The sequence below is a fragment of the Eubalaena glacialis genome, chromosome 2 (assembly GCF_028564815.1).
Source record: "Eubalaena glacialis isolate mEubGla1 chromosome 2, mEubGla1.1.hap2.+ XY, whole genome shotgun sequence".
Lineage (NCBI taxonomy): Eukaryota > Metazoa > Chordata > Mammalia > Artiodactyla > Balaenidae > Eubalaena > Eubalaena glacialis.
This window is the reverse complement of record NC_083717.1, coordinates 183,285,246-183,298,760: the sequence shown is the minus strand read 5'-3', so window position 1 is coordinate 183,298,760 and position 13,515 is coordinate 183,285,246. Positions and strand designations below refer to the sequence as shown.

General features: G+C 47.3%; 1 protein-coding gene across 2 annotated transcripts in view; it reads left to right on the top strand.

Annotated features, from left to right (window-relative positions):
* The window catches only part of FBLN5 (fibulin 5), an 86,797-nt gene that overhangs the window by 51,911 nt on the left and 21,371 nt on the right, over positions 1-13,515 (top strand). For both annotated transcript variants that reach the window (XM_061181183.1, XM_061181182.1), the window contains exons 6-7: positions 9,827-9,949; positions 12,826-12,942. In XM_061181183.1, the coding sequence (XP_061037166.1) occupies positions 9,827-9,949; positions 12,826-12,942 (240 nt within the window). The remainder of the gene's footprint in view (positions 1-9,826; positions 9,950-12,825; positions 12,943-13,515) is intronic.

The following is a 13,515-nucleotide window of genomic DNA, read 5'->3' as shown; positions in this document are numbered from 1 at the left end:
AAATGCAGGCCGATGACATACACATGGGTGCCCTGGTTAGTTAGTGATGGAGTCAGAAGTGGTAGCAGAGTGTCTGACCCCGGCGTGAGGAGGAGAACACATGCAGATTCCGTTCTCGTGCTCTGAGAGGGACTGGCGGGGAGTGTTTGCTGCTGACGACAGGCTGATTGATTCCTTGGGGTGAATTTGCATACCCGGGTAATCTCCCAGCCCCCACCAGGCCAAGGGTTTGGTCCTGAGCCTGCAAAAAGGATTGGGCTGGTTGTGCCCTAAGGGGTCCTGCTGGTGCCCATTTTCAGGCCAGGGAAAGGTGTTTCTTTTCTCTCCTCCGATGTTCCTCCCTCCTGTGATTGTTGAGAATAAACTTTTTCCTCGTCTGAGATGTACGGCTCTTTAGGAGGAAAGAGGAAACATAACTCACTCCATCAGGCCAAGCACATGGCGTGTCAAAGCCTCTGGAGGTTGAGGACACTCTCAAATCAGCCCTGGGCAAAGACTGGGATGGGGATGAGGCCCCGGGCACTATAGGTGGGGGCCTGAGGCTCTGCTGGGCAGGCGCTGTTCCCAGACATCCTCCATCCCACGGCGTGAGACATGGGGCCACCGAAGAGGTGGTTGGCCGAACTGCCTTCCTCTCCTGTCCTGTGGTGTAACTGACTTCCCCCTCTTGCCTTCAGAAAAGTCCAAGGACAAAGTATCTTCATTTCCAGTCTCATTCACTTCCATGCTCTCCATCACCAGGTGCTATGTTAGGTGCTTAGGACACAAATGTGAATGAGAACCATTTCTCGTTTTCCAGGAACTTGCGGTCTGGTGGAGGAAGATGGAGCCCTGCACAGCTAATTCTGTCATACAGTGTGAAATGCTATAAAACCAGATGTGTTTAATTAGCACATGTGTGAGTATAAAATTAGGCTTGACGTGCTCTGTTGCCGAGGTGTAAAAAGAAAGCTGTGTGGTTTCTAAGGAAGGGAGTGAAGTGTTGAGCTGTGGGACCACACGATCTTTTCCATGTCTTGGATGATTCTGGAGGCTGTGTTTCATTTGCTTCCAGCGGGAGAGGCTGGAGGCCGGCAGCCTAGTACGGAGTTATTCCAACCGTTTAGAGAAAAGACAGCAAGGCCTTGGAATATTGGGGGGTAAGGGATGGAAAGAAAGAATTTGCAAAATTTCCAGAAGGCGAATTGTGTGAGAGTAGGAGGTGGGGGGAAGGACTTAAGGATGACTGAGCTTTCTAGCCCCAGGTTCAGGAAAACGGTGACACCGTGAACTGAGACAGCATCAGGAGAGAAGGGTATGGGGGAGAAATATGCTCAGAGGGAACCGGGAGCCGGAGCCTATGGTGAGATGCAATGGAGATGACGTGATTTAAGAGCTATAGTATTTATAGACTGCGTTCCTGAACAAGGGATGGTCTGTATTGAAGGAAAAACATTGTCTTTGCTCCTAATTGGAATCTTTTGCAGTTTTTGTCGTCACTTTGGGGACAGTATTGCCAAGATCTTAGTTAAGATTCAGGGAACTGAGTTAACTCTTAGGAAATCAAAACACCACCAGCAAACTGAAAGGAGGAGAACCTTCTGAAGGTACACAGTGCTCTGGGCCCAGCCACTGCAGGTGGACATGAGTAATGGCTGGGTATGTAGCCCCAGGAAAGCACTTTTTAGACTGTGGTTTAGGCTGCACTGAGAACTTCTTGAATAAGACTCTAAAAATCACAATACTATTGTAACCAGCAGGTTTGATCTTAGAGAAGAATCTGGTTAGGGATTGCCAGCTTGATTTTTGAACACTTAATTCCCTCCTAGACTCTCCTGAACAGTTCTTAAACTCTGAGTAGGTTGCATGGATACAGAACCAAACATCACCCACAATAATCTAACACCTTGCCTCTCGAAGTGTGGTTCCTGGGCCAGCAGACTTGGAACTTAGAAATGCAGAATTGACCAAATTAGTGCCTGCATTTCAACAAGATCCCCACTGATTCATATGCACATTAAAGTTTAAGAAGTACTGGTCTGGCACAGCAAGTTCCAGATATGGTTTTGCATTGGAATCATTTAGGTAACTTTAAACAGCTTTCCAAGCCTCCACCCTAGACTTTCTGATTTAGCCCAGCGATTCTCTTGTGTAGCTAGGTTTGGGAACCACTGACTTGTATAGTTTCAAAAATCCTTCTCTGTTGATGGACAAATGGCAGGACTTTTGGTAAATGGAAATCTAGTTTGAGCTCCATGTTTGTCTGGTTTATAATCACAATAATGGCTAAAGCCTCATGCCCTTTAAAAAAATACCATGTCTACATTGGCAATAAGCAGCCTTGTCCCCTTACTCTCAGGACAATTTGATGCATGATGCTCAAGAAGGAACACATATGTCACTACCCCCTCGCTCCCACCCCACCCCTGGAACTGCAGTGACAATTCATACGTTGTCAAAAGTTGAATGAGCAAAAAACTTAAAAAAAAAAAAAAAGTTGAATGAGCTTAGCCAATTCCCTGCCCACTTTGAAATCAGCTAAAGTCAGCTGATGTTTACCAAGCGCTCTGGATGAAAATAATTACCCAAGAACCAAGCAATGTGACCCCCATTAGCTGCATACTTTGTTTCTGTAGAAGGTCACAGCTAGAAGGGCCTTTCAGAGCTCTCCTCCAAGTTCTCGCTTTATGGGTAGAAAGATAGAATCCATGGAGAGGTTGGAAGCTACAGTCCAGCTGGTTTCATCCAGAAGGAGAGGATTTTTTGTTGTTTGGAAAATGGACCACATATTTGTTGCCTAATTAGAGGCACAAAACGAGCAAGCTTTGTGTTCTAAGCTTGGTATCAAGGATTGGGAAAAATGCTGTAAACACAGAAAAATCTGGCTCCTGATGACTGCCCAGGACCCATAAGACACATGGAATGCAGATGTCCTGGGAATTCAACAAGCAAGTTCTCAAATGCTGAGATCTTTAATTAAGCAGGTGTTTGGGAAGTCTGTCCTGTCTGTGTAGCTTCCAGCCTTCACTGAGGTCGTCTTGCTGAAAAATGGCCCCGATCCAGCCCAGCAGCAGGCCTAAAACTGACTTCAATTGGAGGCGTTGGAATGTGCCTTGTTATTTTCTTCTTTCTTATCAAGCCCCATTAGCTTGAGCGAGGAAGGAACAAAAACGGGCTGGGAAAACATGTTGTTTCACTGGGTAAAAATTTACTACCAAGGAAGTGATTCGGCCATGTCCAAAAAAGGACTCGTGGAGGCCTTTGGAAAGGTGCAGTCTTCCAAACGTTTTTCGACAGTTTCTCCCAGTGTCACCCAATGAGAATGTTTCCCTTTGGCTGATGGCCGTTCTCACTCAAGAACGGAGACATTCAGCCGAGGGTGTGTACACAGGCTCACAAAGTCAGCCCTGCCTTATTGACAGTATTGGAGAAGAGAAGATACAGGAGGAGGGAAGAATTGTGGTGTTAAGGTTGATCGCATTTGGCTGTGGAATTCAGGAAGACACACGTACCCTTAGGCTTTCGGACGTCTACAATTACAGAATCATAGCTGGATTTATAGATGCCAAAGTGTGTAGGCGGAGCCTGAGACCCCACAAAGGAATGTACCCTCCTCTTTTCACTTCTTGTCTCAATCTCCTGTCACGTTTCCCGGGCTCTGGGGGGAGAAGGCTCTAACTGTGTTGGAACCGTAGAACTAACCACGTCTCACAGCCCACTGAGGGCTGTCATCGTGGTGTCTTCTGAATCCCAGGACAAAGCCTGCAGCAGGCAGAAACCAAGCTTCCCCTACCTTTCTCAGCTGTTAGAAACAGCACCTCACTGGGGAAGGGAACTATAATTTCCTGGGCACCTCCTATGTGCCAGGCAATGGCGATGGGACCTGCAAACACGTTGATTTGTGAACTCTCATGGCAGCCTAGGAGGCAGGCTGCTGAAGCTCTATTTTGCAGAGCATCTGAGCATCCCTGAGATCAATCAACTTGTCAGTAATATTCAGTTATTAAGTGCAGGAGGCTGGATTCACACCCAGCTCTGCCCGCCTCTCAAAGTTCTTATTTTTTTTACCCAGTAGCCCTTTCTGGGGAAGTCTCAGCCCTTTGGTCTTTTTTTCTCTTAAGCTTTAGTGCTGGCAGAATGGCTTAGGAAATGTTCTCCCTGTGGGCATGGGGGAACCATTAGCTTTTGTTTTGTTTTGCTTTGTTTTACCGTTTTTAAAGGATATTTATTTCAATGAGAATTTGTGTTATGAAAACAGTTTAACTAGTTTCCCTTGAACTTTTAGGAATGCTGAAATGTAAATGCGTGTAGGTATATAATATGTACATTCAAATATAATAAGTAGCTGGCATACATATGCATATTATTTGTATTCAGACATATTCATGCATATTTATAGCAGTACGTTGTCCATTATACCTGCCAGTAGAGATTTTTATATAACAACCTGTGAGTTAACCCTAAGATCATACTTGGAACCATTAGTTTTACGGGGGACAGAAAAGTGGGTTGTATGCTGAGAACTAATCCACTCCCAAGGAAGGACATATAATAGGCATAAACCAATAGCATGATAGTCACAATGCCCTGTGAGAACTCCGTCTGACAAGAGAGAGGGGGGACCTGCCAATCACCACTTGCCTCCATCACAGACTCCTGCTCCAAGGGCTAAACCTAGCAGCTTTGTAGGCTGTGGCCTTTTCTCATGCTGTCCCTTAAGTCAGCCTGGAAAGTGGCAGTGGGGGGGTGGGGGGGTGATGGTCGTGGGATGAATTGGGAGATTGGGATTGACATGTATACACTAACATGTATAAAATAGATAACTAATAAGAACCTGCTGTATAAAAAAAAAATTAAATTAAAAAATTTTTTAAAAAATTCTAATTTTATTTTTTTTACTGTAGTTGATTTACAATGTTATGCCCATCTCTGCTGTACAGCTAAGTGACTCAGTTATACACATATAGACATTCCTTTTTTTAAATTTCCTTTTCCATTATGGTTTATCACAGGATATTGAATATAGTTCCCAGTGCTATGCAGTAGGACCTTGTTGTTTATCCATCCTATGTACACTAGTTTGCATCTGCTAACCCCACACCCCCGGTCCTTCCCTCCCCCAGCCCCCTCCTCCTTGGCAACCACAAGTCTGTTCTCTATGTCCGTGAGTCTGTTTCTGTTTTGTAGATAGGTTCATTTGTGCCATAGTTTAGATTTCACATGTAAGTGATACCATATGGTATTTGTCTTTCTCTTTCTGAGTTCACTTAGTATGATAATCTGTAGTTGCATCCATGTTGCTGCAAATGGCATTATTTCATTCTTTTTTATGGCTGAGTAGTATTCCATTGTATACGTGTACCACATCTTCTTTACCCATTCATCTGTCGATGGACATTTAGGTTGTTTCCATGTTTTAGCTATTGTGAATAGTGCTGTATGAACATAGGGGTGCATGTATCTTTTTGAATTATAGTTTGGTCTGGGTATATGCCCGGGAGTGGGATTGCTGGGTCATATGCTAATTCTATTTTTAGTTTTCTGAGAAACGTCCACACTGTTCTCCATAGTGGCTGCACCAACTTACATTGCCATCAACAGTGTGGAAGTGTTCCCTTTTCTCCACACCCTCTCCAGCATTTGTTATTTGTAGACTTTTTAGTGATGGCCATTCTGATCCCTGTGAGGTGATACCATATTGTAGTTTTGATTTGCATTTCTCTAATAATTAGTGATGTTGAGCATCTTTTCATGTGCCTACTGGTCATCTGTATGTCTTCTTTGGAGAAATGTCTATTAAGGTCTCAGCCTGGAAGATTCTGTTCCTTTTGTTGTTCCAGTTTGTTGGGCAGGTGTATTCTGAAGTCTGAGCCCAGTTCCTCCAGCTGGCACCCCTGTGAGATCTTGACTGGAGGAAGGGTGTTCTTCACTCACACTGCCTTAGCACACCTGCTGGGGACATGGGACACAGCTATCGGTATGACATCCTATATGAGTATCCCTGCCGTGCAGGCTGCTGTCCCAAGGCCGGGAGCTCCCTTCTGCCTTCTGGAAGGGTGTCAAGGAAATGAGGTTGCCTGCTTTGAGGACTTTCCTCAAAGTGCCCCTCGTGGGGCAGCAGAGCTGTGCTGCTCAACATGGAGGATGATTTCTTCCTGGGCAGGCACAGTGCTGGGCTTTGATCTGGTTCTGGAGATGTCAGTGAGCACTTTCCTTCCGTTGCCAGGGTGCTGGTCGCCTGGCCGGTGGGGGGATGTTGTCCCAGCTGGGGAGAGACGAGCCATGGCTGCTGTGCTGGAATCCTCGAAGGGCCCAGGCAGCTGCCCAGGGCTACAGCCCCCTGGAGGGACCCTCTGCTTCCGGGAACCATACAGCTAGAGGGACTGCACTCGACACCAGCTTTCCCACTGGCCTAGAAATTTAGGAGGACACACACACACACAGTAGAACATAAAGAATTAATAAGTGAATGAGTACATGAATGATTGCATGAACCCAGCATTCTTTTCTCTTAAGGGACGCTTCCTAAACATCCCACAGAAAAGGAAAGGAGTAACAGGCATGGTTTGCGTCCAAGGATAATGACACTTACTCAGGTTGCCGTAACTTGCACTTTTCCACTGATGCAGACAAGGCCCCTTTGCCAAAGAATGTCCTTGGAGTGGTTCGACGTACTTTTCCTTCTGTTATTTAAGTCAAATGTATTTAATGTAAGCAATTCAGCTGTGAGCTGGAATGTGTGATGAGTCTTTTAGCCTCGTGTGGAACCCACAGCATGACCTTTCCCAGTTTCAGCCCCACAGGTGTGCAAGCTGATGGGGTTTTTCTGTGGGGTGGTGGTTTTCAAAATCCACGCACTTGTCAGCAAGTTGGCTGGGAAAAGCTTGTCTGGGGGCTCAAAGGTCCTAATGTTTGTTGCCCATGTGTTCATTTATTCATTCATTCACCAAATAGTTATTAAACATTTACTATGGACCCAGGTTAAACCAGGTTTGTTTTTAATTTTTAATTTTTGGCTGTGTTGGGTCTTTGTTGCTGTGCGCGGGCTTTCTCTAGTTGCGGCGAGCGGGGGCTACTCTTCGTTGCGGTGCGCGGGCTTCTCATTGCAGTGACTTCTCGTTGCAGAGCACGGGCTCTAGGCGCGCGGACTTCAGTAGTTGTGGCGCGCGGGCTTCAGTAGTTGCGGCTCACAGGCTCTAGAGCGCAGGCTCAGTATTTGTGGCGCATGGGCTTAGTTGCTCCGCGGCATGTGGGATCTTCCCGGACCAGGGCTTGAACTCGTGTTTCCTGCATTGGCAGGTGGATTCTTAACGACTGCGCCACCAGGGAAGCCCCAGGTATGTTTTGAGGATATAAAGATGGGACTTACATCCCCTAAAGACTCCAAACTTATTGAGTTCTCAAAATATATTTATGTTGACAATCCAATGTCAGTTGATTGATTCAACCCATTCAATCATTCAATCAATCAATTCAAGTAGTTTTTTGAACGTACATCAACAGAAATGTGGTATAACTGAGTTAATTCTTTAACTCAGTAAAAGTGGTGGAGTTTTTTTGTTTTTAAAAAAAACTTTAGAGATTTTGTTTCTGTATTTGAATAGTTTGCACGTGCCTGTGTGTGCACATGTGCAAACACATTTAGACCTCACATGCCCTTCTGAGCCCAGTCTGGTCCCCTCGTGAGCGTTTGGTTCCTCTGTGCAGGGCTTTGGGGGCATGTCGTGTGCACCCAGTTTACACAAACACAGAGCCTTGGGAACTTGCTATCACCAAGTCTCTCTAACAGCTCTGTTGCCCCTTAAGTCTCCCTCACCCTGTGTTCCCCTTGTAGCAGGAAAAAGAGCACAAATTCCTAAGGCAATGTTGTTCCCAGGGTACGATTGCCATCTATCACTTCCCGCTGAAAAAATGTAATTATGTGCTGGCCAATAGTGGTGTTATTTATTATCAGAGGCTTCAGTATGGATTTGAGCAGGAGAGGCTGCTGGCCAAGCATTATTCGCCGGTTCCCCTGGGAGGCTTTGCCGGGTGGGCAGACCTGGGGCTGGAAGCGAGGCCCAGGGCAAAGGCAGGAGCTCTTGCAGCTGAGAATGGCGGCGGGTCTTTGCCGCTGAGGCTGCACGTCGTCACGTGTCAGGCTGGAGCAGAGGCTGCTGCCACCCTGGAAGCGGGTTCTTGGAGGTGGTCCATGTTTCGCGGGCTGGAGCCTGGTTCCACACGATGCCCAGACACCTGGTCATTGGGGGTGGGATGGGAACTGACCAGTGTCGTTGGTGTTGACCTGTGATACCAGTGGTGGTGGATTGTGGTGGTGTCGCTTGGAGCCTGGAGACCATCGCTTACCTGGCTGAACGTTTCACTGGACCAGTTGTGCTTGCTTCCTGAGTGCACACCTGTGCTACCCAAGGAGCTTACACTTTGGAATCCTAGGTGCCCCGCAGCTCCACCACAGTCTTCCATCTGTGATGTCAAGAGGCAGACAATTTTCCAGGTGGGGCAGGAAAAGGCAGCAAAAGCTCAGCCCTCTCTCCTCTGCTTGACCTGCCTGGGCCACGCGGTGTGACCTCTGTCACTCCTGCGCAGAGGGGGTTGGGAGGCAGGCAGGTGGGGAAGCCTGGACTTGGCTCTGGCCTTGGTGATTCAGCATCTTCACTGTTTCCCATCTGTAAGTGGGGGTCACCAGCTCACCGCATGGGGCAATTGTGAGAAAAAATGAGGAGTCGGGCGCACTGCCCAGGCTCAGTGAAGTGCAGTTTTTAATGTTATTTCCAATGGCACGACGGTCCGTTCTGGAGAGGCGGGGAGAAGGGGCAGATGAGCAAACCCTGCCTGCAGTGAGGAGGGGGCAAAAGGCAGGAGCCCTAAAGTACAGGCAGGTGAGGGCAGGAGTGATGAGGAGAGGCGGGGCCTGGCCAGGCAGATCCAGGCCGCTGGGTGAATCCCTTCATAGCCAAAGGTTTAGGGGGTCTTGTCCTTTAGGTCAAAGTGAGAGCGTGGTGTCAGGAGGACCGCTTATAGGATTGAACACTCTTTCTAAAGTGCAGTGTGGGGAGAAAGGGAAGAAGGATTCGTTTCAGCTGAAACAGTTCTCTGAGTGCTGTGTACACCAGATGAGAAATGTGGCCATGAAAACAACTTGGTCTCTGTGCTCTGAGATCCCAATTAAGGAAACGGGACCGACCGACTTGGACATAAGTACCTGCACACTGTCATGGCAGGCGGATGGGGACGCAGCAGCTTGGAGAAACCCAGTGTCAGCAGCGGGCAGCAAGAGATCAGCCCTCGGAGCTCCGGAGTGGAAGGAAGACTGGAGGGCTCTGGGGAGCTTCATGAAGGAGCAGGAGCTCTACGCTGAAAGATTTTCACGCATGGATGCAGTGAAGTGACTTGACTACAACATTCCGCTGGCCAGGGACGTTTCTTTTTCTTCTGTTATGTTCTCAGTGGTATTTATCATAGCTCTGTGCACACAGCAGGTACACAACAGACCGGTTTAATACGTGAATGGGTAAGCCTAATACAAAATGCATTTCTAAACCAAGTAATGGTTGAACTTGCTTTCAGAGAATGATGGGCTAGGATGGCAGAAATGCGCCTAAGGATGTGTGTTCTCTCTTTGGCCATTTCCCTTGTGGATTTCCAGGGAGCAGATTAGCTCTGCCCCCTCCAAAAAGGTCAGGGTCTCCTAGTGGTACCTGTTAGGGAGGTGCTTCCGTCTCCTTGGATATAACCCAGGGACATTATCAACTGCCTCCCAGCCAGACAAGCAAGCAGCTGGCACCTCTAGTGGCTGCAGGGCTCTAAACATGTAAGTGACATTCTTTGGAACATGTCTGTGTTACAGATGTGGACGAGTGTGCAACGGATTCCCACCAGTGCAACCCTACCCAGATTTGCATCAACACAGAAGGAGGGTATACCTGCTCCTGCACTGACGGCTATTGGCTGCTCGAAGGCCAGTGCTTAGGTAACAGCTCTGTGGGCTACACAGAAACTCTTGAGAGTTAATGCTTGTGTTGGGTATAGTGAAATGTGGGCATGGCTGGGGGTCTAAGGGCAGCGGGCTTTTCTTTGGGGGTGGGGGAGGCAGGAGGCTGTTGGGCTTATGCGTAGTACCACCCTTTAAAATCAGTTGTCACCATCACCACATCACTGCATGTCGTCATCAGAGTTTTTGAAAGTACTTTTTAAGGGTTCATGTTTGATTCTACCTAGACTTTCTGCCTTCAGGAAGTTGATAACCAAGGCAGGAAGTGATAGAGGTGAGGGTTATTCTGTCCCAATTAGAAATCATACCAATAGAAGGGAATTCTTGCTTAGTCACAGAAATGTCCCAAGTCTCAAATGTGGATCAGCGGATTCTGGTCTAATATCATCTCCTCCTAATACCCCATCACAGCCCCCACCCCACGCCCACCCCACTAACTGTGGTCTTTTTTTAAGGAGTCAGTCAGCACCAATTGAGAATTTTGTCCCTTGCGGTTGGCATCGGCTATATGATCTCTCTGTTTATTTTTACTGGAGGGCTATTTTCCTTTCTTCTCCTCTAGTTTTTGGTTTAGCCAAAACTAAACCATTGCAAAACATTGCAATGAAATCATAGCAATCTCTAGCTGTCACTGCACTTTCTCTTTGTAGGGTGAGATTTCTTTGCTGTTTTCTTGGAAAAGCCCTACTAGTTTAAATTCTCTAAGACACTATTCTGTCTCCTGAAAGTCAGTCCTGGAGGAGCTGAGAAACAAATCCAAACAACATCATGGAAACAAACAAACAAAAAAGTTCTTCTTTCCAGGTCTTTCTTGATTGAGACTGAGCTGAGGTCTCCTCTAGAGCCCTGTCCAAGCGTCCTGGGGTCTGACAAGCCAGCCTAGACTTGACTTGATTCTCCTTTGCAGGCACCAAAGAGCTGGCTGCACATGGGCATTTGTAAATATGATGATTGCTTTGCATTTTAACCAACCTCAGCTATTATGGAAAATTTGATGCCACTGATTTGAACATAAGCAAACCAGTGTGAGTTATTTGTATGGGAAGTCAGTATGTAGAATTTCAGAGCTGGAAGGGATGTTAGATATTATGTCATCCAACTTTTATAGAGTTGGAAACTGAGACTCAAAGAAGAGGAACGTGTTGGACAAAGTTAGAGTGAGTTGGTCTAAAATCTGTCTCCTGTTTCTCAGTCCAGTTTTTTCCACTACAAGAAGGTGCTAGAGAGAACCAGGTGACCAGGACATACAGGCCAGATTACAGAGACGTTGGGGCCAGGAAACCTCTCCCCTTCTGAGTGGGGGCAGTAATTGGGACATTCCTCTACCAGGGGGGTTGTTCTCTTCCACAGAGCATGAAGCTTTGGGAGGGATGCTCCTGGAGGCCTGACGTGGTGCTACATGCATGGCCTGCTTACACTTTACATCCAAAGTGAAGACCTTTCCTCAGTATGGGCTAAACTCATGCCTTCTCTCAGCCAAACTCTTCTTTCTCTTTCAAAATGCAAATTCTATAGCCGTCCACCACCCACTCTGTGCGACTTTGGAGGCATTGCTTTTGCAGAAAAGTAAGGGGCTGGGAATCGCCTTTCTTCCAAGGTACCCCTAGGCAGAAGATGCCCTCTTTTCCCCCTGCTGCCTCCCTGGCTTGGGGACGTGCCCAACTGCACCCACGTAAGAGATCAGGATCAGCAACTGCACAAGGCAATGTGCTTTATAAGCAGGAGCTGCGTGGCACTTGGTGGGCAGTGGGGTGAGCCAGGTTAGAAGTAGCTGCGACTCAGAGATAAAACAGAATGACAAGGGCAGGGCACGGTTTCTGAGGAGGGCTGAACAACGAGTGAGGTGGAGATGGGGTCCTTTTTGGCAGTAGGTGGTAGAAACCAGGCACAGAGACAAGTTCTGAGCTGGCCTTCAGAGCCCTTGGTGGACCCTGGTTCCAGAGGAAGTGGGGTACCAGAGGGGGAATGTTTAGGGGGAGGTGAGGATGAAATAAGGACCAGTTATAGCTATAGTCAGGTGAGACTTGGTCCCCACCTGGAGGCTTCATTCGAAACACCCTATCCTGCAGGAGTGAATTCTCCAGCTGTCAGCCCGTCAGCCCATCAGCTTGGGGTATTGAGAAGTGCTTTCCCAATGACGTCAGCCTCCCTGTTGACTGGTACATGTCAGCCTGGCTCTGCTAGAAGGAACCATTCACCCACATAGCTGCTTGCTCAGGAAAGGCCAATCATGGCTTGGAAGAGGTGTGTTTATCCAGAGTTTTATGTCCACTCTGCTACAAGGAGGAGATGCAAGGCCAACTCCGGCATCCTTGTGTCCCTGGATTCATAGGTCTCCAGACCGCAGTGCTACCCAGTTTGACCTGGCCTACACTCACTCTTGTTCCTGACAGCTGGACATATTCATTATTAGTGAAGCTGGCAAAGAGCCTACAGGAGCCAGGCTATGGATTCCTCTTACACTTCAAGCCAACTTGTCCCTTTCCAGGGCAATGACACGTTTAAGTAGGATCTTAGAGTGACTCTTGGTGTTGGATAAATCTTAGCGTTAAATCTTAGATTTGTATAAAATCTTAGAGGCCATCTTGACCAATGTTCCACTCTAAGCAGAAATTTCTTCTACAACTTTCAGTATAGGTTCAGGTGTTGATAGCACTGAGATGGGTCAGGGAGGATGGTAGAGAGATTGAGCCCGGAATCCCGAGGGTGTCACCATCCCTGACACTTAGTAGGTGCTGTTGTTGTGTTAGTTCCCCTATGGTTCCCTTTGTGATCCTACTCCAGTAATGATGCTGGGGTGGCATCGGTGATTGAGAAGAAAGAATATCTTACCTTGCTTGCAATTCTGTTTCCAGACATTGATGAATGTCGCTATGGCTACTGCCAGCAGCTGTGTGCGAATGTTCCTGGATCTTATTCCTGTACGTGCAACCCTGGTTTCACCCTCAACGAGGATGGAAGGTCTTGCCAAGGTATGTGATGTGAATGATAACTTGAACACAATGTGAAACCCTAGATGCTGTCTTCTTCAGAGTCTGACAGTTTATGTTGGTGGGAAACGCTGTTGTTAAAGTGTATTTCCACTCATTGTCACTGCCTGCCCATCCCATTGTTTACGGAAACCTGAGATCCTAACTGAGGTTATGTGAAACATGTCAGAATGTCCTCTGAGTATTGCTGAAATTAGAACCACAGTCATCCACCAGCTGGGAGCTTATGATTTCATGGATTTGCTTCTCTCTATGTATCTGCTGTCCACAAGTAGCCTTGCCAGCTTTTTTGGCCAACCAGAAGTGTTGTCACATGTCCTATAGCCTGAGTTCAATTCCTGAGGCCCAAAGAGAGATGAGGAGAGAGGGCTCCTGATTCTTGATGAATTGCAAAATATTCAGGTACACTCTATGCAGGGTTTTCACGGGCAACTTTGATGCCTCTCCTTACAGTTTCCCCTCACCCGTGTTAGGAGGGCCTGTTATTTAGCAGAGCGTCTGGAGGTGGTGGTAACTTCCCCTACAACCCAGCATTCCCCGCAGTAACAGAATGAA